The sequence below is a fragment of the Mesocricetus auratus genome, unplaced genomic scaffold (genome assembly GCF_017639785.1).
Source record: "Mesocricetus auratus isolate SY011 unplaced genomic scaffold, BCM_Maur_2.0 Super-Scaffold_100020, whole genome shotgun sequence".
NCBI classification, from domain to species: Eukaryota; Metazoa; Chordata; class Mammalia; order Rodentia; family Cricetidae; genus Mesocricetus; species Mesocricetus auratus.
Window position 1 is genome coordinate 6,393,719 of NW_024429201.1, and position 22,647 is coordinate 6,416,365.

The 22,647-nt window shown below is 43.3% G+C and overlaps 1 protein-coding gene across 1 annotated transcript; it reads left to right on the forward strand.

The window, feature by feature from the left end:
* Nucleotides 1-6,700: 6,700 nt before the first annotated feature.
* Gzmk (granzyme K) lies at nt 6,701-17,187 on the forward strand. Its single transcript, XM_005065528.3, has 5 exons — nt 6,701-6,843; nt 7,098-7,245; nt 12,763-12,913; nt 13,671-13,940; nt 16,721-17,187. Exons 1-5 carry the CDS (start codon nt 6,783-6,785, stop codon nt 16,880-16,882), a joined length of 792 nt encoding a protein of 263 aa, XP_005065585.1. The 5' UTR covers nt 6,701-6,782; the 3' UTR covers nt 16,883-17,187.
* The last annotated feature ends 5,460 nt before the right edge of the window (nt 17,188-22,647 follow it).

Consider the following 22,647-nt stretch of genomic DNA (forward strand, 5'->3'; position numbering starts at 1 on the left):
TGCGCTTGATTTATTGTTAGTGAAGTTATTTTGTGTAGTTTCTCCTCCCTTTTTCTTTTGGTGTTTTGTAAAGTATGATTATATATTGCCTGTGTCTTTGTGAATGTAGTTATCTTCCTTGGATCTAGGTTTTCCTTCTAGCATTTTCTGTAGAGCTGGATTCATGGATACATATTGTTTAAATCTGGCTTTGTCATGGAATATTTTGTTTTCTCCATCTATGGTAATTGAGAGCTTTGCTGGATATAGTAGTCTGGGCTGGCATCCTTGTTCCCTTAGCGTTTGTAGGACATCTGACCAGGATCTTCTGGCTTTCATCGTTTCCATTGAGAAGTCAGGTGTAATTCGGATAGGTCTGCCTTTGTATGTTACTTGGCCTTTTTCTTTAGCTGCTCTTAATATTTTCTCTTTACTCTGTAGGTTTGATGTTTTGATTATTATATGGCGAGGTGACTTCTTTTTCTGGTCAAGCCTATTTGGTGTTCTGTAAGATTCTTGTACTTTCATAGGCATATCCTTCTTTAGGTTAGGGAAGTTTTCTTCTATGATTTTGTTGAATATGTTTTCTGTACCTTTAAGTTGAAGTTCTTCACCTTCTTCTATACCTATTATTCTCAGGTTTGGCTTCTTCACGGTGTCCCATATTTCCTGGATATTTTGTGTTAAGGATTTGTTGGTTTTGAGATTTTCTTTGGTTGACGACTCTATATCCTCTAATGAGTCTTCAACACCTGAGATTCTCTCTTCTATCTCTTGTATTCTATTGGTGATACTTGCATCTGTAGTTCCAGACCATTTACCGAGCTTTTCTATTTCCAGCATCCCTTCATTCTGTGTTTTCTTTATCGTTTCTATTTCAGCTTTCAATCCTTCAACTGTTTGAGCTGTTTCCTTAATTTTCTTGGTTGTTTTTTCTTGGTGCTCTTTAGATTCTTCGAGAGATTTGTTTATTTCTTGAATTTTTTCCCCCATTTCATGGATTTTGTTTGTTTGTTTTTTCTTCTATTTCTTTAAGGAATTTCCTTGTTTCTTCTTTGAGGGTCTCCATCATCTTCATGAAATAATTTTTAAGGTCTGTCTCCTCTTCTTCATCTATGTAGTGCTTTTCGGGTCTTGCTGGTGTTGGATCCCTGGATTCTGGTGGGGTCATGTTGGTGTTTCTATTGCTGAGTGATCTCTTATTCTGTCTTCTTCCCATCTCTTCTTCCAGTGGGTGCTGGTGGGGTCTTTCCGTCTCCACTGGTCTCCTTCCTTACTGCAGCTGAAGCTGGGGTTGCTGAAGCTGGACTCGCTAGGGTTGGGGTCTTGGAGGGGCTGATCTCTTTCCTGAAGCTGGACTCCCTGGGGTTGGGTCTTGGAGGGGCTGATCTCTTTCCTGTGTGGGCGGCTCTTCTGGAAGCCTGGAGCGGCCCAAAGATGGAGGGGGATGGGTGATGGGCGGGCGGTCCCGCTGGAGACCCAATCTCACCTGAAGCTGGGCTCCCTGGGATTGGGTCTTGGAGGGGCTGATCTCTTTCCTGTGTGGGTGGCTCTTCTGGAAGCCGGGAGTGGCCCGAAGATGGAGGGGGAAGGGTGATGGGCGGGCGGTCCCCGCTGGAGACCCAATCTCACCTGAAGCTGGGCTCCCTGGGGTTGGGGTCTTGGAGGGGCTGATCTCTTTCCTGTGTGGGCAGCTCTTCTGGAAGCCAGGAGCGGCCCTGAAGATCGGCTCTTACAATCTTTCTATCCCGTCCCATCATGTGCCCTGAGCCTTGGGAGCAGGGGTTGAGTTGTAGATCTGTCACTTGAGACCGGCAGTTGTTCTCTGCATTTTGACCAGGTGTAGCTTTCTGCAATGGTTTCAATCTGGTGTAAAAAGAATAGGAGGGGGAGACGGAGAAGAGGAAAAGAAGAGGAAGAGGAAGCAGCTTCATTGACAAGGGTTGAGAGTTACGCTTATGTGTGAATCTAAGGGTAAACATTCTTCTGGTTTTTAGCCACTAAGTCCTTCCCCCCATATACTTTTCCCTTTAATTTTTCTTACATATTGACCCTCATTTTCTTCCTAACACCCTACTGTACTCAAATCATGCTCACCTTCCTCTATGCAAGGCCTGTGTTCCAGTAAAGCCAGGGTTTGGATGAGAGGTCAAGACTGCTGACCTTCCTTTGGCAGTCATCCCTACTGACAGGGTTCTCACATGTGTAAATCTTTTAGGAAAAACATTGCAGACAGTGTGAGTGACCTGCCTTGGGTCCAGTGACATCATAGGGACCACCCTCTGTGGGACTTTCCCCATCTCTCCCATAACATTTGAACTCAGACAATGGAATCCAAGGCCACCCTGAAGAAGAGCAGGAGAAGGAATCACAAGACAGCGGCTTCAAGGCTGGATCAAGAACTAGGGAGATGGTGGACCACCAGGCGGGGCTTTCCAGCAGACACCCCACTGTGTCCTGAGGTCCTTGGGGCATTTGCCTGTGGCCTTCGCTTAAGCCAAGGCCTCTGGGCAGTGCTCATCCTCACAGTTGGGAAAGGGCTGGAACTGGAAGATGTTAAACTGTTCCTTGTGTTTCTCAACTCGGTGGTGGCGGATTCGAAAATAATTCTTAATATTAAATAAAGAGAATTAATAGTGTAAAATGTGTTCCGATTGAAAGTTGAAGTAGAGAAAGGTAGGACAAATCCATTTTGATCCCACCTCCATCACCATCACTATCCCAGAGAGGGCACATCTAATGACTTAGGAAAAAGCTCCAATGCAGTCTTCCACTTCTCTGCACTGATTTATGCTAAAGTGCAGCTCTGATCCTAAGGGAGCCTCTGTTTTCTGTTTTGTTTTTTGTTTCTATTTGCAATTGTTCTTAAGGTCATTCATTTTAAGGACCTCGTGGGAGTGAGATGGCCATTACCTGCTACAGGATTTACACATTCTTAGGACCTTTGAACGTCATAGTATTATATAGCACCCCAGTGTTCTTCCCAACTCCAATTACCAAACCATAGTTTCACCATAATTGCTAGCAGATTCACTTATCAAATTAGTTAAACTATTACCAGACAGAAACTAAGTCCCCAAAGATAGTGGGCTCAAAGAGAGGGACTGAGTAAAATACTACCATGTGCTAATCCCAAGGATCTGAGACTGGGGAGGGCTACAAAGTCTTGGACACCTTAGTGATGAGAAATTCTTTCAAAAGAGGCTGAAGTGTGTGTGTTGGGAGTACAGATAACTCAGTGGGTAAAGGTTCTTGCTACCAATCCCAACAAGGGTTCAATTTCTGGGTCCAAGTTGTCCTCTGACCTCCACACATGAGCCCTGGCACACAGGTGACTATGCACGCACACAAACCACATCTTAATAAGAAAATAATTGTAAAGTAATTGCTTTACATGGGGCTCCAGAGATGGTTCAACAATTAGGAAGCTTTCTGTACTTCCAGGGGGCTCAAGTTCAGTTCCCAACACTCACATCAGGTGACTCATAACTACCTGTAACTCGTGCTCCAGGGGATCTAGAACCCTCTTCTGACTCCTCCAGCACCTGCACTCACATGAATATGCCTCTCACATAGACAGATACAAATTCACAGAATCAAAACTAAAATGATTCTTTTTTTAATCACCTTTGCAAAAGACACAGAAAGGAAATCAGTGAAAAAGGTTGGACACTCATTGACTCCAGAGTCATGTCTTCAGGGCTTCTTTGTGGTTCCTACACTGGGGAAGGCTGTGTGTGTGTGTGTGTGTGTGTGTGTGTGTGTGTGTGTGTGTGTGTGTATTTTGTTAACTTATTTTTACTTTTAGTCCATCATGGACTAACACTTTTATTCAATACAATTGAATAGAACAATCAATCAAATAACAAAGGCACATAAAAGACTTGCCTGACTTCTTGTTACATTAAACAAATTGTGTTTCATTACAAAATTAATAAAGAGCCATGTTGAGTTGCTGCAATTTTCCAAATGCTCATTTTCAGTTTCTGTCCTTGTCTATCCCCTAATGAATCATAAGCAGGTCTCAGACTGACACAAGTTTGCCAGTCACACTTAAAGTGACTCAGCCCCTAAAGAGTGTGGCTTATGTATCTACCCAGGTGCCTGGGCTATGAAAGACATCCCCAAAGGGACAATCAGACATGTGGTCTTGAGAGCTTCAGGTCAGTTGGTCTATCAGGTTCTCCTAAAAAGCAGGAGTGTCAAAAACATCTCTCAGTGCAGCTCACAGGGACAGCTAACCGCCACAGCAGAGACCCACAAGGCCCGGATGCTGATGCGACATAAGGAGCCAGTCGCAGGCTGAGCACCGTGCACTTGCTCAGACTAGTACAGCTGTTGTAAAAGCTATCCAAAGCAAACACAGCTCTCCCTGCAGCAGACTCAACAGAGCAAAGACCAACACCCAGAAATCAATGAGATGACCCAGTTCATCATATTACACAGCCCACTATCTTCAAACCCAGAATCCCAAATACAATAACAAATGATTCTATTAACTAGCACAGGGGTCTAAAGCCAAATCCCAAAAACTCATTATTATAAACCAACGCAATTCTCAGAATTTTCCAGGTCAACTGCAAGAAAGAATTATGAGCCTCTCTTCTCAATTGAACTAAATCTCACCCATGTCTAATTGCGGTGTGCAAGCTAAATCCTTTTTCCCTTCTGCATGGCCAGCCTGCCTCCTGAAGTGTCTAAATCAGGCTTCTCAGAGGGAGCAGGGCAGACAGTGTGGTCCGGTTGAAGGAAACGTGAAGTCTGAAGGATTTAGGAGCATCTGCTAGCTGGGTGATCTAGACAGTCTCCGCTTCAGTTTCTCCATCCATAGAACAAGACAAAGGACAGCCACCTCTCTGGAAATACAACTGAAAATGTTTAGGCATCCTCAATAAAAGCTATGCAATTGTGAGTCCTTACTATAGAGAAGTAAGCCAGACGTGATGTTTCAACCACAACATACTACAACTGTCCTCTACAGTTTGCTTCTGCCTTACATTCAAATCACCGTTACGTGTCACTGGCCTTCTGCTCCCAGCATCATTACCTCTTAGAGCAGGTAAGATCATGCCTACCTGGCAATTTGGTAAAATGGCACACAAGGGATCTGTTGAGAGTACATGAGCAGTAACAGACAGACAGCTCATGGGGCATTTGGGTGGTACTACCAGGTTGGGCTAGGTAAGCCTGTGGCTTTTCTCCAGCTGGCTCCCACTCTCTCACCTTTTCCTCTCATTAGCAGAAAGTCACTGCCCTGAGTGTGAGTTGTTTGTTTTGTTCAGTATTTGGACAGCTTTGCTGTGGCTGCACCCTTGTAAAACGAAAATGGGGCACTATTTACTCAGTGCTGTGTTCTGACATATGCGTATTAATGTCCATGTTCCTGCAGGGGAGGCATGAGAGCTGGCTCAGTTCCAATGCTGTGCCCTTGGGCAAATGAACCTCTCTGAGCTTCTCTCTCCAATTGTAGCATAAACATAAGTGCGGCCTGCCTTCCTCACAGATAGAGACACGAAGATATAAATGATCGTGTAAAGAGAATTTTGGAAATAACTTAAGACTTTCAACTTGCATATCATTTAATTATGCTGTATAGCAGATAATATTATATTCCTATTTTCTTGCCAAAAAAATTTTGTAGGACTCACTTGCCATCTACTATGCATGATAGTTTTGGTTTTAATTCTTTTTAAAAAAATAAAAACTAAACTAAAAATTATGCAAGTTTCGGTAAGTATTTCTGGAAAACATTGGGGCTCTCGTGCCTAGTCTATTGCATTCATATTCACTTTATAATGTATGTCCTTGTGTAATCAGTGTGGACAGAACCCTGCAGAACCCTGAGTCTGGTCAAGAGAAGGTCCACTAAAAGGCCTGGCATTGTGTTGCCATCTGTTCCTGGGAAGAATGACGAAATACAGTCCTTGATGTTTAAAAGACATTATTATGGCCCTGGATAAACATGCGGTCATTTTCAATTAAAACTGAGTCAAAGAGAGTTTGAATAAAAAAAATGTGTTGCCAATATTCCCCTTGAATAACATTATTAAACCTCCAAAAAATGTAACTAAAATTTAACCAAATCTGGTCACGTTTAAAGAAAATGGCAAGACAAGGAATGTGCTCGCTGTGAAATGTATGGATTTCTCTGGGTGGTACTCAGGCTGCAATTAAGCCACACAGTAGAGCCACTAGGATCTGTGCAAGGCCATGTGTCTCTCCTTTATAAATCTATGCATGAGTGAAAAGTGAGAGGAATTCAGCATGGTAGGCACCATTTCATGCCAGGGAAAACATAAGTATTACTTAAGATCAGTGGTTCTCAATCTTTCTAATGCTGCCACCCTTTAATACAGTTCCTCATATTGTGCTGAGTTCAACCATAAAATTACTTTATTGATGCTTCATAACTGTCATTTTGCTACTGTTATGAATTATAATGTATATATCTGCTGTGCCATCCCAAAGGGGTTGCGATCCACAGGTTGAGAACCACTACTTTAGAGCAAGGACCATCTTTAAGCTGTCTACAATTCACTGGGGCCTTATGGCTTGGGTATTTGTACCAAGAGCACTCATCCAGAAATGAGTTCTTCACTGCACACTGGCAGCACAGATCTGAAACTCCCCAAACTGATTCAGACTTTGAAAACTTGGGTGTGAAAACTCTAACCTCTGGAGCAGGTGAGGTGAGAAACTTGCAAGAAAAGAAGAAAGAAAACCCACCCATCTCCAGAATCTTCTTCATCAGCCACAGCGCAAAGCAGTTCATCCGAGCTCCTTAGCGCTGAAGCACTGCAAATATGAAGCTTTCTTCATTTGCTCCGTTTTTCCTGACAGCTGGGCTTTATCTGTCCTCGGAGTGTAAGTATCTCCTGCTCCTGCCATGTGTGAATACGATGTGACATCTCTAGTGATTACGTTGTTACACAGTAGCAGTATTTTCCCCTCTCACCTGTCTCTGCTTCTACAACTGCTAACCAGGGAAAGTATAGTAATGATTGGGTAGCATTTCTGTCTTATCGGTCTTGGAAGAGTATAGTAATAACGGTGCCTGCTATCGGGAGTGTTAGATGCCACTGCTGGATCACGTGACATCTTTCCGCTCACTTTTACAGGTTTCCGTACTGAGATTATTGGAGGGAGAGAAGTACAGCCACATTCCAGGCCGTTTATGGCTTCCATCCAGTACCATGGCAATCACATCTGCGGAGGAGTCCTGATCCATCCGCAGTGGGTGTTAACAGCAGCTCACTGCTACTCTTGGTGAGTCCCCCATGTGTTTCCATGTACGTCATTCTCCATGACTAGGAAGAGAAACACACATAGGATAAAGTTTAACCAGTGAATTGAGTGCAGTAAGATTAACAACAGTGATAACAGAGAACTATTAAAACAACCTGCTCTAGTAAGTTATCTAGAATGTGTGTATTGTTTATCTCTGGAATGTTCCATGTAGTGTTCAACAGCAGTTGACCACAAGCAACTGAAATTGCTGAAAGGAAGCCTGTGTACAAGAGGGGGTTTTGAGAATTGGTGTTTTTATTTAGGTATACAGAATATTTGACACAGCTAGTACGTGCAGTTACATTGCAGACGACACTGTTAGTAAATGTATTGCAGTGGGTTTACAGATTTTTCAGTTGTCAGACTTATGCTTGACCCTAGACACACACTTTGGCAGTCACAACAGGTAGAGACAAGACTTCTCTTGGAGGAAAACAATTATAGAGGCTCTATAAAAAGGGACACAGAGCAGGTTATTGGGGGTGGGGATATTTAAAGGGAAGCTTTTCTGACCATGGACAACAATGAGAAGATAGTCAGGGGAGAGCCGACGATGTTTGCTTGAGGTTTCTGCTTTTGTTTCTTCTGTTTGCATGTTTGGTTCTTTAAGCTTCTTGCCTGGCTCCCTGGTCGCCTTCTCTTTTTCTTTCAACAGTGCAGCCCTTCACTTAAGAACATGTCCTAGGGACTGGACAAATGGCTCGGTGCTAAGAGCACTTGCTGCTCTTGCAGAAACCCAGGGTTTGATTCCCAGCACGCACATGGTAGCTCACTTACCTCTAGCTCCAGGAGGCCAACGCCCTCTTCTGATCTCTGCAGGCAGCAAGCATGTATGTGGTACACAGACATATATATAAGCAAATCACTCACACATAAAATTAAATGAGTAAATCTAATGTTTAGAAAGCTAGCTGGCCATAGTGGTGCACACCTTTAATCCCAACACTCAGGAGGCAAAAGCAGGCAGTAATATCTTTGTGAGTTAAAGGCCAGCCTAGTCCACACCAACCAGGGAAAAATAGACACTGTCTCAAAAAAAAAAAAAAGAGTGTATCTTAGCTTCCAAAGCTTCTTGACATCAACACCATCTAAACAGAACAACAGAACTGATTTTGGGGATATTGTCTGGCTGGCACATTTCAATGGAACCCCTCTGGAAGATACTGCTTCGGTTTCTAACGAGCAGGTTGCTGGATTCCAATTTCATATCCTTACTCACCATACACCCCCTCACTTTTGTCTGCTTCCCACATCACTAGCAAATTTAATTCAAGACAAAGTTTGTGTCTCTGCAAATATGTTTATGGTGCTCACACCTCACCAGACAAGGAGCTAAATGTAAAAATGTTCAGCAAATGCTGTTGAGAAGAGTAAACAAAATAGAAGATTTGGATTAGGAGCCAACCTTGAAACATGGTGCATGGTGCATGAAGTCCCAGCAGGAAGGTAGATAATATTAATTTAAATTTTTAAATTCATCTAATGGATTTAACTCAAAAAAGTGTATACCAAATTGGGGGAGGAGATTGTTAATAATAATAACAATAGCAATAGGAAGGGAAAGGAGAGATGCGGTGAGGGAATGAGAGAGGAGGAGAGACAACTGAAGAGAGGTCTTGGAGTTTTTCTAAATGTCTTGGAGCTTTAAAAAAAATTCTTGCTAAATATCATTTTAAATGGCTGGCATATAAACGACTCTGAAATATGTGGATCAAATTTCCTCCAGGGGACATTTGGGTGTAAAAATGTAGGCAGATCAGTGCTTGGAAAAATATTAAGCCTTATGAAATTCAAAATATTTATGAAACAGTTCAATGGTGGCTTCCCACAACTGTGCTCACAAGGATCCTGAGGGAACAATTTACTAAGCCAGCCATCCCTTTAAGCACAGTGACAGAGAGAGCCAAATGTGGGGGGAAGACTCTCTCTCTCTCTCTCTCTCTCTCTCTCTCTCTCTCTCTCTCTCTCTCTCTCACACACACACACACACACACACACACACACACACACACACACACACACACACACACCACCCATCTAGTCTATTCTCCCTTAGTGCCTTGGCAGTTATCCCATAAAATATAAAAGAACATGGATGCCGGGTATGATGACACTCTGAAGGCCAGGGCGGGAGGATTGCTAGTTTGAGGTTCACCAAGAATATCTAGGAAGAGCCTGTGTACAAAGAAAGAAAGAAAGATAGAAAGGTGAAGAAAATACATTTAAAAAAATATACTCTTGCGTTGTCTACTTTTCAATGTTTTAAATTCTCAAGAGCAAAACTCTTGGTCCTTTTATTTACTCCCCTCCCTCTCTGCACCCTTCTCCCTCTCTCCTGCCTGAGCAAGCTATTCAATGGAACCCTCTACAGCTCTTTCACACAGCCTACTCCACCAAGCTCCAGAGGCGAACCAATGGAACTGGTTTTTGTTTCGTTTTTGTGGTGCTGAGGATTGAACCTCAGGCCTTGTGCCTGTTAGGCAAGTGCTCTTCTACCACTGAGCTACATCCCCAGCCCAAACCATCTTCATGCCCACCTCATTGGGCTTCTGCTTCAGTGAAGGAAATAAATGAAAATCATGGTGCGTAGCACAAGACTTTAGCATGTTACCAAGTACTGTTATATTGTCATCGCAGCCTTCCATGGTAAACATGATGGCCCACTTGTGTGGATGGGATGGGACTGGGAATATTTTGCTTTCTGACAGCCAGCAACTTTTCTCTGTCTGAGCCAAGAAAGACTCCAAGAAATAGGAACCCTCCCTGCCTTTGATGCCAGACCTCAGGAGTGGGTCTAGCAGGGGCTCTGCTTAGCATCAAGACAGGCTGGCCAGAGAAGCAAGATGCTAGGGGAACTTGACACAAGACAAAAGAAGAGTCAGTACTAGACTTGGGACACGACCCCTGAGCTTGGGTCCCGTGTCCTCTATGTGTGAGATGGGTCACCTTGAACCAGTCAGAGGACTGATGAGGAATGTGGACCTTGAGGACTGTGAGGACTGAGGAGGTTAGGCTCCGTTAAGGCGGTATTAGCAGCCATCTTCAGCAGACTGTGAAAGAGAAGAAATGTATTACAAGCAATACCATGGCTCTACTCTGCATGGAGTTCCATGACAGGGCAGTCAGGGTGGGACTCAGGAAACTACATACAAACACCTCCAGAAGCTTATGGCCACTGTTAGAAAACCCCTGTGATGTGCAAATGCATGGGCCTGGCATTATTACTTCTCTTCTGTGGGATTCAGATGAAGAGATACAGTCCAGTAAGATGACTTAATAAGTAAAGGCACTTACCAAGCCTGACCACCAGAACTCTGTCCCTGGGACCCGCATGGTGGAGGGAGAGACTGACTCCTGGAAGCTGTCCTCTGACCTCCATGCACACTCCATAGTACACACGTGTGTGTGTGTGTGTGTGTGTGTGTGTATGTGTGTGTGTGTGTTTAAGAAAAAAGATTTTAAAGAGGTAGAATCCAGGTGATTTCCTTTACTCCATGGACAGAAAACTTGACCATGATGGGATAGATTGCAGTTGAGCATATTGATCTGTACGGGTTTATTAGCCTGTCCCAGTGGAGACAAAAATAACCCAGGCATTTCAAAGTCAATAGCTAGTCAAGAGACTGGGTAGCAGAGGAGAGCGTTAGGAATCTCAGCCTTCTCCCTTGGTCAGCACCTACCTTCCCCAGCGGTGTTTGTACCTCACAGCTGTCATTGCAAGGCTGTTGGCAGACACACCCACTTTCCTGTCCAGTGTTGATCCTGGGGACTTCTGTATCCTAGCTCTCCAGAGCTTTGGGTTTAGTGGGCATGTTGATTTGAATTTGAATCAGTCCTGGGAAATCTAATCCATGTCCTCAGAAATTCCATCTCCATTCTGATTTCGCAATAGGCAAACTTTTCAACAAATAGAGCTGGAATTCCCAAAATAAGTTCTTTTGATAGACACTTAGAAGTGGCAATTCCAGGCAGCCATAGGTCTGCCGCATGCAGACCCCCCCACTGAAGTCACATGTGCATGCCCTCCCCACTGCAGTCACTTATGCATTCTCTCCCCACTGCAGTCACGTGTGCACGCCCTCTCCACTGCAGTCACATGTGCATTCTCTCCTCACTGCAGTCACGTGTGCATGCCCTCCCCACTGCTGTCACGTGTGCACACCCTCTCCACTGCAGTCACGTGTGCACGCCCTCTCCACTGCAGTCACATGTGCATTCTCTCCTCACTGCAGTCACGTGTGCATGCCCTCCCCACTGCTGTCACGTGTGCACACCCTCTCCACTGCAGTCACGTGTGCACGCCCTCCCCACTGCAGTCACATGTGCATTCTCTCCTCACTGCAGTCACGTGTGCACGCCCTCCCCACTGCAGTCACGTGTGCACGCCCTCTCCACTGCAATCATGTGTGCATTCTCTCCTCACTGCAGTCACGTGTGCACGCCCTCCCCACTGCAGTCACGTGTGCACGCCCTCTCCACTGCAGTCACGTGTGCATTCTCTCCTCACTGTAGTCACGTGTGCATGCCCTCCCCACTGCAGTCATGTGTGCATTCTCTCCCCACTGCAGTCATGTGTGCATGCCCTCTCCACTGCAGTCACGTCACCTGTGCATTCTCTGAACCTGACACAGCCATTCCTTTCGTTTGCTTTACATTCCTGTGCCCCTTCTGATTTTTAAGAACACAAATCTGTATGTATCAGTGTATGCGTTTCTGCTGTATCCTGCCTTGATCCCTTGATCCCTTTTTCTAGTAGAAAAGATGGAGTTTCAGCACTGATAAATACAATTTTCTGTTTGGTTTTTAAGACAAGACTTTTCTATGTAACCCGGTTGGGTTTCACAGCAATGTGTAATAATTCTGCCTCTGCCTCCCATGACGGGAATTACACTGACATATATTTTCTTTCTTTTCTTTGTTCTTTTTTCTTGGTTTTTTGTTTGTTTGGAAGGTTGTGGAAGATGAGCAAGCACTCTACCACAGAGCTACATCTCTGGGTCATTTTTTTAGCACATCCTTGTTCTAAGAAATTATTTGAAATGACTTTCATAAATATACTACAATAGGGAACATCTGTAATACACAAATGGCTCCAACATGCCCAAAACTCCCCATAACAAAACCATTTCTGTTGTCACCGCTGGCTATGAATGTAATCACTCACCTGCATTTGGTTGCTCTGTAATAGGCTCATGCTTCCCCAAGCTGAATCTCCCCAGACAGATGAGCCAGTGGACAACCGAGTCCCCGCCTTATTCATTTAAACACCTGTCATTGTTGGGAAGATGTGGCAGCTCTAGAAACAAAGCACACTGACGGAGAAGCCAGTGGTGTGTGATGAGATCCTCTTGGGCCTCCAACTCTTCACCTGGCCCTCAGCAGGTCCCCTCGGAGTCTGTCCTTGGTCTTTCGTGCAGTGCGTGTGACTCCCAGCACCTCCCGATCTGACTGGGTTTGGACATCCTTGTGCTACCTCCATTTTCTTTGCTCTTTTAGGTTTCCCAGAAGCCACGCTCCCATGGTGGTTTTAGGAGCACATTCTCTTTCAAAGAATGAACCCACGAAACAGACGATTAAGATTAAAAGACTCATCCCATTCTCAAGGTCTCCGTCAGGTTTCACATCACATGATATCATGCTAATAAAGGTAGGTAGAGTTGCCTCCCTCCATCTCTTCAGTATTCTCATACAGGATCACTCAGTTAATTAACTACATGAAAGCACTTGGCAGCACCCTTCCCAGGTTTGAGGTAACTGTGTTACTCCATATACTCCCCTGAAAGAAAAGCAAAAGTCACAAATGCATTAGAGATATGTTTATGCATGGGAAACCAACAGCACTGCTCACCGTGTAGAAGAACAACGTGTCAGCAGCCCCAAGGATCCACAGGAAATGCTTTTCCCCCAAATGCTTTTCACATTAGCAACCAAAAACTGCAATAGTTGTTTATGTAATGGAGCCAACCAAGTGACTTCAGGGAGTCAGAAATAAGTTAAAACTTATTTCTAGACCATACTTTGTCCAGTCCAAATGTAGTCTAGACCACACTCAAGGGTCCTGTCCAGCAGGAAGCAGCCCAGCCCACAAAGTCATGACCTATACATGTCATTCCACAGAAAACCATCCAGTGCAGGGCAAAGGCCAGTTTGCTCAAGGCTGGGTGGAGCTCCTACTCTGTATATGCTCCCATCCCCAAACATCAATGAGCTCCATGGAGAATGGAAAGCACATTCAGAAAAAAACAACAGCCAAAATGCAGCTGCAGACCATCACCAAAGAACATTCGAGAGAAAGAGATGCCTTCCTGAGACAGAGGGACCACACATCCAATGCACAGTCAAATGGGGTCTAATTGCAGAAAACCACTAGGGACAAATAATTTACTCATTTTTCTATCTTTCAGCTTCACACTGCTGCAGAGCTCAACAATCATGTCCAACTGCTTCAACTGAGATCTAAAAACTATATTAGAGATGGAACCAAATGTCAGGTTACTGGCTGGGGAGCCACCAACCCAGATCTGTTAAAACCCTCTGACACCCTGCAAGAAGCCACTGTTCGCATCATAAGCAGAAAACGCTGCAACAGCCAAAGCTATTACAACCGAAACCCTGTTATAACCAGGGACATGATATGTGCAGGGGATGCCAAAGGCCAAAAGGATTCCTGCCAGGTAAGCATCTGTTGTGTAATGTTATTTTGAGGTATGTTACATTTGTTCCTGCTGTGGAACATTTGTTGCATTCATTTATGTTGCATTTGTTTAACTCTGTGAAGCTGTGCTACTTTGCCTGTCTAAAACACCTGATTGGTCTCATAAAGAACAGAATGACAGCAGTTAGGCAGAAGAAAGGATAGGCAGGGTTACCAGGCAGGGAGAATGAAAAGGAGGCAAAATCTGGGAAGAGAGATTGAGGAGCAAGAAAGAGAGGGAGAGGAAGACTCCAGGGACCAGCCACCCAACTACACAGCAGGCCACAGAAATGAGGTGTACAGAAATAGAGAAAGATGAAAGCCCAGAGGCAAAAGATAGATGGGATAATTTAAGATAAGAAAGCTGGATAGAAATAAGCCAAGCTAAGACCAGACATTTGTAAGTAAGAATAAGACCCCGTGTGTATTTATTTGGGAACTGAGTGAGTGACAGGCCCCTCAAAGAGTTAAAAAAAAAAACCAACCAACTACAAGCATCCTCGTTCAAAGTGGTGTCTCTGACTTTGATGACCACTGAACTGCAGTCACATCTGAATTATCTGGTCCTGAGGGGAGGCAGGGAGAATAGGAGGCCATAGTTCTGAAAATTCACTGTCCACCCCTGCAGTGTCTTCTGCTCTTATTTATCCGCCACTGTGAACTTCTCCAGCATTTAAGCTGCTCTCATTACATGCTTGTTTGTCAGACACCAGACTGTATCTTTACGGGTGTCCATTGGCGGCCATTACCATCCTCAGGAAGGCTACCAGCTCTGAGGTCACAAGTGGAAGGCAACTTACCCCCCAAAAGAACCATCTTTTAAAGAGATCACTGGAGGACTGAAAAGACACATATGCCAGACACTCAAAAGTACAGCATGTTTCTTAAGTAACACGGACTTCTAAGACAAAATGCTGCAAGCTGCATAGCATAAAGCCCACAGGAATTTATTTTTCACTCTTCTGGGAGTTGGAAAGTCCACATCGAGATGGTAGCAAATTTGGTGTCTCGTTCTACTCCATAGATTGTCTGATTTTACCCTAACCTCCTGGCCGAGGTGGGGGGAGTCTCTAGGGCATTTTTTTTAAATCAGGGCTTTAACCCCATTGAGAAGAAACCCTGCTGTATGACCTTCGGAAATACCTACCTCAACTACTAACCCGTGGAGACTGGATTGCTCCACACAGTTTAGGGAGCACAAATACTCAGACCACAGACTGGTTAACAAAAAGGAACTGTTATTCTCTTTCAGAATCTTTTGTGTACAGAGATGGTGAGAAAACACTAGGTACACATTTTAGATGACTAATAGGTAGCCTAGATAGCTTAATAATTTTAAGTCATTCTTACATATTGATTATTTACTTATTATGTGTATGGGCACATAAATGTATGCTATAGCACACACGTGAAGGCCAGAGGACAATTTGCGGGAAGTTCCTCCTTCCACCATGTGGGGACTGGGTGTGGAACTCAGGTCATCAGACTTGGTGACAAACACCCTTACCCACTGAGCTGTATCTGGCTGGTCCCAGATTACTAATTTTTTAATCAATAAATCTTTTAATTATAATTGGATTGAGTCTATGTTCTTTTCCCAGGAGTCACAAATTCTATAACAAGGATAACTTGCAGCAGATGGTTCCTTCCTTCTACCACGTGGGTCCCAGGCACTGGACTCAGGTCATTGGCTTAGTGGCAAGCACTTTTACCTACTGAGCAATCTCAGCAATTGGCTCTACACCCACCTCTCTGAACCGTGTATGACAAAGGCTGTGGTTCCACCCCCAGCTTAGGGACTGACACCCGTCAGTGATCCTAACTGAACCATACTGAAGTCCACTGAGGCAGGTGACTAGGTGAACCGAGTATGTCACCATTTGTCAATTACTAATTTTTAAAAATAAGAGTTTAATACTCACACCCTACCCAAGTAAGCCTTGCTGGATTGGTTCATGACACCCCTAGGACTTCCTGAGGCCGCCACCCTCCTCACCAGGTCAACATCTCTAACCAGCCCTGACAAGGTCTCGTACTTGGCCATGTGACCAGCCGCAGAGATGGACACTGGTCCTCATATTTGAAAGCCAATTCTTTGACCAAAAGGCCACACCATCTCCTCTATGACTGCTTTGCATATGACAGAATTCAGTTGCCTGTGTTAGAGTAGATCCTATGTAATCACCCAGTCAGCAGGTGATTACATACACAGTGACATCTTCAAATGTGCACAAGTGACAAATAAAAAACAAACAACAACAACAGAAAAAAAACTGGAAAAAATAAGGGGAGGCATAGTTCCTTCCATCATGCCGTTTACCGTGCTGTTTTTCTTTTCTGCTAGTCTCAACAACAGTTTGGTTCCAAGCCCACTGGTGTCAACATTCACAATGTTGAGGCTCATTTCATTTCAGTGGATAATTTCAAACTCTCTGTCTGCCTTCTCTTTAACTAGAAAAGCACAGAAGCCACTGGTGACCAAAGGGAGGTGTGCACATCGACATAGGGCAGAGAAAACAAGACATAAAATGGGCAGAGAGACAAATTCAGGGTTATTGACAGAGATGCAAACAGAGAGAGAAGCAGGGATAGACAGACGGACAGACAGACAGACAAGAAAGCCTATTCTGAGTAAGAGGCTGTGTTGGGTACCCTGGGCCATGAGGAAACCAAAGGCTGTTAAGAACGCTAGAAAACAACAGTGAAGTTCAGAGCCCTCACCAGCTTCTCACTAAGTATCTGCCAATTTTCCTTTTCCAGGGAGATTCAGGTGGCCCCTTGGTCTGCAAAGGTGTCTTCCATGCCATAGTCTCTAGAGGCCATAAATGTGGTATTGCCAACAAGCCTGGAATCTACACCCTATTGACTAAGAAATACCAGAGTTGGATCAAAAGCAACCTTGCTCCAGCAAGTGCAAACTGAGTTTGTAAATGGTTTTCTTGGATCTGCCGGTCACTTGCTTTATTTTCTGGGATGTGCTCGAAGATGGACTTCATCTGTAGATGTGACTGGCTGTCAAAAAGACTGTGGTACAGCTGGGACATATTTCTGTGCCTTAAAAACTCATTTGTTTGTGTTGTGTAGACATCAGCCAATAAATAAATGGCTGAATTTGATAGAAAAATTTTTAAAAACTCATTTGGTTAAGGAACTACATTCTTTTTCATGTGTATTAATGATTTATTTTTACCATGCTGATTTCATTCTAAATAAAATGTGGAAACTTGTCTTTGTCTTTGTGAATATCAAATAATATCCATCCACCCTCTTCATAAGGCATCTACATGAGGCAATTATGGTACATACTCCAACTACGTTTGTATTGGGGTTTCTGCCAATTCATCCCACACTATTAAGGTGTTTTTATTTATTATAAGACTTTTAAAGGTGTTTTTAATGTTTTAGATGCTATTTTAAACAAATGTTTAATTATATGATGTAGTACTATATTAGATACTCAAATACAATAGATCTATAGATCTCGAGAATTTATTCATCCTGGAAATTGAAATTTTATACTCAATAAAAATTATCTCCTATTTTCCTCACTCCTCATCCCCTACTAGCTACCGTTCTGCTCTAAGCCTTTATGAACTTTAGTACTATTGTGAAAATAATAAACAGAAATACAAACTCGGTGCAAAAACTATCGTCGTACACACACAAACATTTGGGTAGCAACCATTGATTTATGTCTTTCTGTTTCAGAAAGAGTTCAATTAAATGCGTAAAATTTCTGCAATAGGACAAAACACAGAATTAAAAATTGGTAGGGGAAGATTAGGGGAGAAAGTAGGAAATGACAGCAAGGAAGAGGATGAGGAGAGGGGAGGGAGAGAGGAGGGGAAGAAAGAGAGGAGGGGAGGGGAGGGCTGCATAGCACTCTTCTACAGTGAGTTTCTGCCTGAACATTTGCTAGGAAGATTTACATCTAGCCTTGTGCTTTGGTCTGTGCAGAAATAACAAGTAATATGTGGCATAAATTATGATGTCAAGGAAACAAAATTAAGTTACTTGTGCAAAACTTAGGCTAGAGAGAACTTTCTTCCATGATCTTTTTAAGAACACTGTGACAATCTATACATTACTGAGGTGTCACATGAGACCCATAAACTGGTGTGATTTTAGATGCTAGTAAAATGAATATGAAATGAGATAATAAAAAATTTAAGAGTGTACTCTGCCATACCTCTACTAACTATATCGGTGTCTTAAATTATGATTTTTTAAAATAGATCGTATTGACTTTTTGCCCCACATTCTGGTTGAATAGACTTAAAAGTGGGTCTGAAAGTCGGAAGTATTTCAAAGCAAGTCAGTTAGCCAGGAATGGTGACACATGTCTACAATCTCAGCACAGGGCAGAAGCAAAAGGAGCAGAAGTTTGAGGCCAGCCTGGACCTCAACGAAAGACCGCATCTAAAAAATAAAAAGCAAAAACATCAGCTGATTCTAATAAACTGGAAATTCAAGAAGAAACTGTTAATATGTAACCTTCATAAATCTTACAATATGATGACAGTAAGTGTTGTGGATTAAAAAAAATATGAACTTTGCATTTTAAACTAGTGATTTACAACCAAGCCCTGGAGGACCTTAGCTGTGTTGGGTTGTCAACAGTCACTGATGAGACTTGTGACATTTCTAATTTTAATGGAGGACTCTGGTGGGAAGGACTCTGGTTTTCTTGCAAGAATAAGGGCCACTTTTAACCTCTTTTAGGGATGTTTGCTTCTAGGAGGCAGCACCATCAAGCTCTCTCATGTACGTTTAGAAATGGATGTTTTTGTTTGTTTCTGTGTGTGGTTTTTTTTTTGTCATAGTTCTTGGAAATCATTACTAGTACCACCCTGTACTATGGAGGATTACAGGGGCTGGAAGATTGCTCAGTGTATGCAGCACTCACTGAGCTTTTGTGAGGACCTGAGTTCCTTGGTACATACATAAAAAGCTGGCCATAGCCTTGTGGGCTGGAATCCCAGCACCAGTGGAGTAGAGACAAGAGGATTCCTGGGGATTACTGGCCAGCAGCCTAGCCCAGAACAAGCAAACAAAAAACAGTGACTTCCAGATTTAATGAGAAATCCTATCTCAGGGGGGGAAAGTAGAGTGATAAAAGACAGTAAAGTCCTTCCCTGACCTCTGTGCTCCTGTGTATATGCCCATATCTGTACACAAGCATACCACACACACACACACACACACACACACACACACACAAGATCCAAGAGAATAAAAAGAGAACTAACAAAAGTTCTGGAACTGCTTTATTAATGAAACACAAAAGCAAATGTCTTTAGATATTCCAGTTTATATCATCTATATTTACCAAAAGCATTGAGTATGAAAAAAATGATTGCTACACACCAAACTATGTTGTATAATAAAAGGAAACACTGTTGATTCTCTGGTATCACCATTAAAATAATAACAGTCTGTATCTATTTCCTCTAAAACTTGAAACCATATCATCATAAATCTATACTCAAGAAGACTGATTTTCCCTTAGCCACATGATGCGAATTCTGGGATGCTAGCCCTAACAACTGCCAGTTGTGTTTTATTTCAGGCTCCATGCCGTTAGCAACTGCTAACAAGGTGTTAAACAAGACAAGACTGGAAAAGACAGGCTTCTTTCACCAGCTATGGCAGAGCTGACAACCCTGAAAAGGACCAACAGTGTATTGTGATAAGCGGCTGACAATGGTGCCCACTGGTTGCTCACTGTCAAAGGCATCCTTCATCTCTTATGGAAAGGAGTATTTTGCTAAACACACCAAAGTTTTCCCCAACATAGTCTAAAATAATATGTAGTGTTTTAATTTGGTGGGGATGTTTTTGAACATTTACACATTCCTTTCTATGATCCCAAAAGGATGCTGAGAGCTAATTAGAGGCAAATACTCCGATTTTAGAAGTGCTCAAGGACTTCAGGGGAGAGTGGTTTGCCATAGTCATTTGGAGTCCTTGCACTCTCTCTCCTTTTTGGGGCATGTGACTTCACCACAGATGTAAAAAATGGCCTTATTTTTGTCCACCCACCTCAGTAATGTGGACAACACTAACACTGAGTCGGTGTAAACTCAATTCTCGAAATAAACCAATACTGATTTAGATAAGCCCTGAATCCAGCCTAGGATCAGGGAGCAGAGACCAATGGAAGGTTTTGCCATCCCTCTGAGCCTCACCCTGAGGGAAGGCCTTGCCAAATCCTTCCTACTCTGTGTTCACAATCTCAGCTCATTCTGAAATGACTTGGAGAACAGGGCTTAGAACTTTACTGCTTTAAGAACTATCTAATAAAAGGAAGATCATTCTTGGTCAATCTGAACAGCTCTGTGATGGGAGATGTCCTTCTGTATATATGTTTGTATATATGTTTCTCTTGTTGGTTGATGATTAAAACACTGATTAACTGATTGGCCAGGCAGGAAGTATAGGCAGGGCTAGGAGATGAGGAGAATTCTGGGAAATGTAGGCTGACAGAGTTGTCATGTAGAGCCTAGGAATAGAGGACTCTACAGGCTTTTTCCAGTAAGCCAAGACCACATGGAAATACACAGATTAATAGAAATGAGTTAAAATTAAGACAGAGCTAGCCAATAAGAAGCCCAAGCCACTGGCTAACAGTTTTATAATTAAGTCTCTGTGTACTTATTTGGGGTTGAGGTGACTGCGGTACCAGGCTGGCAAGAAAGAATCTCTGCCTACAGCTCTCTACTGAGATTTTCACAGCATGGTCCTAAAAACCTGACTGTGGAGGTGAAGGAATGAAGGATAGACACATACACAGAAAGCTGGGTTGGGGTAGGCTGCACACACTGTGATAGGATCACACCAACTATGCAACAACTGAGACCCTCAGATGTTTATAATGTACAACAACAGGAGGAGGGCTTGGCTGGAATCAGTAAGAGGTCCCTGGACCAATGGAAGGTTTTGCCATCCCTCTGAGCCTCACCCTGAGGGAAGGCCTTGCCAAATCCCCATTGGCCTGAGACACTGTTACTTGACATGACTGTGCCCATGTCAACAATGCTCATTAACTCTGGACTTTGTTCACTATATCCACTCACTCAGGACCTCCTCTGCTCCTCAAAGCTGTCCCTCTGATCCAGCTCTGACTTTGGGAAACAATGCTGCCATGAACTGAATTACTCCCCACTCCAAAGTCACATTCATGGACTGATGCCCTGACTGTCACTGTGTTTGGAGATAGAGTCTCTAAGGAGGTAACTGGGGCTAAAGAAGATCATAGGCTAGCAGCCTAACGAGAGACAAAAGCTCTTGTTAGAAGGACACCAGAAAGTTCATTTTCCCTCTCAATATGGAGACACGGTGACAAGGTGGCTGTATAGAAGCCAGGAAGAAGGCCTTCCCCAGAAAACAAATTAATCCTGGATTTCCCAGACTCCAGAACCTGAAAAGTAAATTTCACCATTTAAGATATATCTACATAAAAACCACAGCTCTCATCTGAAAGGGAACAAGAGATCATTCTGGAGCCGTTATGTGTGACCATGGCCTGGGAACATAGATGTAAGTTACCCTAAATTCCATGTTTCAATATGGATGCAGTTCATGAAGTATTTATAGTTTTACAGAACAAAGAAAGTCATAAATCAGGGCAAATTTAAAATGCATTTGTGGGTACACCAGAGGGGAGGGTATGATGAGATAGGGAGCTGTTTTATATGCCTAGGATTCCATCTCAAGATGTTCTTAGCTCTCAGATTGGAAGAAGCTAGTGTTCGGCTAAGTTAATAGATGCTAAAGGGTTTTTCTTTTTTATTTGTTATCATGAGGTGTTACCTTAGATACAGAGTGGGGAAAGGCATGGCTGTTTCAGAAGGCTAGAACCAAGATAAGGTAACTAGCCTCTGGATCTACAAAATTCCAGTCTCTCCACAGCAATGAAATGTCAACCAGTCCATCAGTCTCTGTGGACACAGACTGCTTCCGGGAGATTTTTGTTCATACCCAGACACAGCTTCTTTTCAGGAACTTTCATTCATAGTTATCCTACCTGAAGTAGGTCTTTAAAGGGTACAAGCTGCCCAGAGCTTGCAAGGAGGGAGCAAGGGCACTGTGATCCACCTGGCTCAGGACAGAGCATCTGGATGTCTCCCAAGGTTCAAAATTTTCCAGAGTGTGAAGAGCACCCAGGGCATCGGGGTTTAAGCTTTAACACCTCGATTTCCTGTTGACAAAACCCATTTGTCTGCTGCTTTCTTTGGGGGCTTTCTGCTGAGTCATTTCTTATCTGCTGAGTCATTTGTTGCCAATTTCTGGCCGAAGCTGTATTCTTTTTTTCCCCCCTCTCCCTTAGAACCCTATAGAGTCTGGTACAGAGCAAACTGAAGCTTTTTCTTTAATTTTTAAAAAAAATTTAAATTATAGGTGCGGGGCATGTACATGGGAGTGCCAAGTGTCAGGTTTCCCTGGAGCCAGAGTTACAGATGGTTATAAGATGCCCAACACGGGATCTGGGAAACAGAACTCAGGTTGTCTGCCATTCCTCCTGCCCCCAGAGAATTGGGAGAAACGGCTCACAACTACTGATATTAATACTAATGGATGTGGTCCTTTTTAAGAGGAAAGGGGGCCTTTGGGTATTGAGTAGAGGTACTGATGATGTCCTCTATAGGGAAGGCGTGACTAGCAGGTCCACATTGGTCTTTTACAAA

Bases quoted from the DNA above. Each gene is read 5' to 3' on its own strand.
- Gzmk (XM_005065528.3), top strand. From the start codon at position 6,783: ATGAAGCTTTCTTCATTTGCTCCGTTTTTCCTGACAGCTGGGCTTTAT. The intron at 6,844-7,097 runs GTAAGTATCTCC...TCACTTTTACAG, and splicing joins GCTTTATCTGTCCTCGGAGT to GTTTCCGTACTGAGATTATT. The intron at 13,941-16,720 runs GTAAGCATCTGT...TTCCTTTTCCAG, and splicing joins GCCAAAAGGATTCCTGCCAG to GGAGATTCAGGTGGCCCCTT.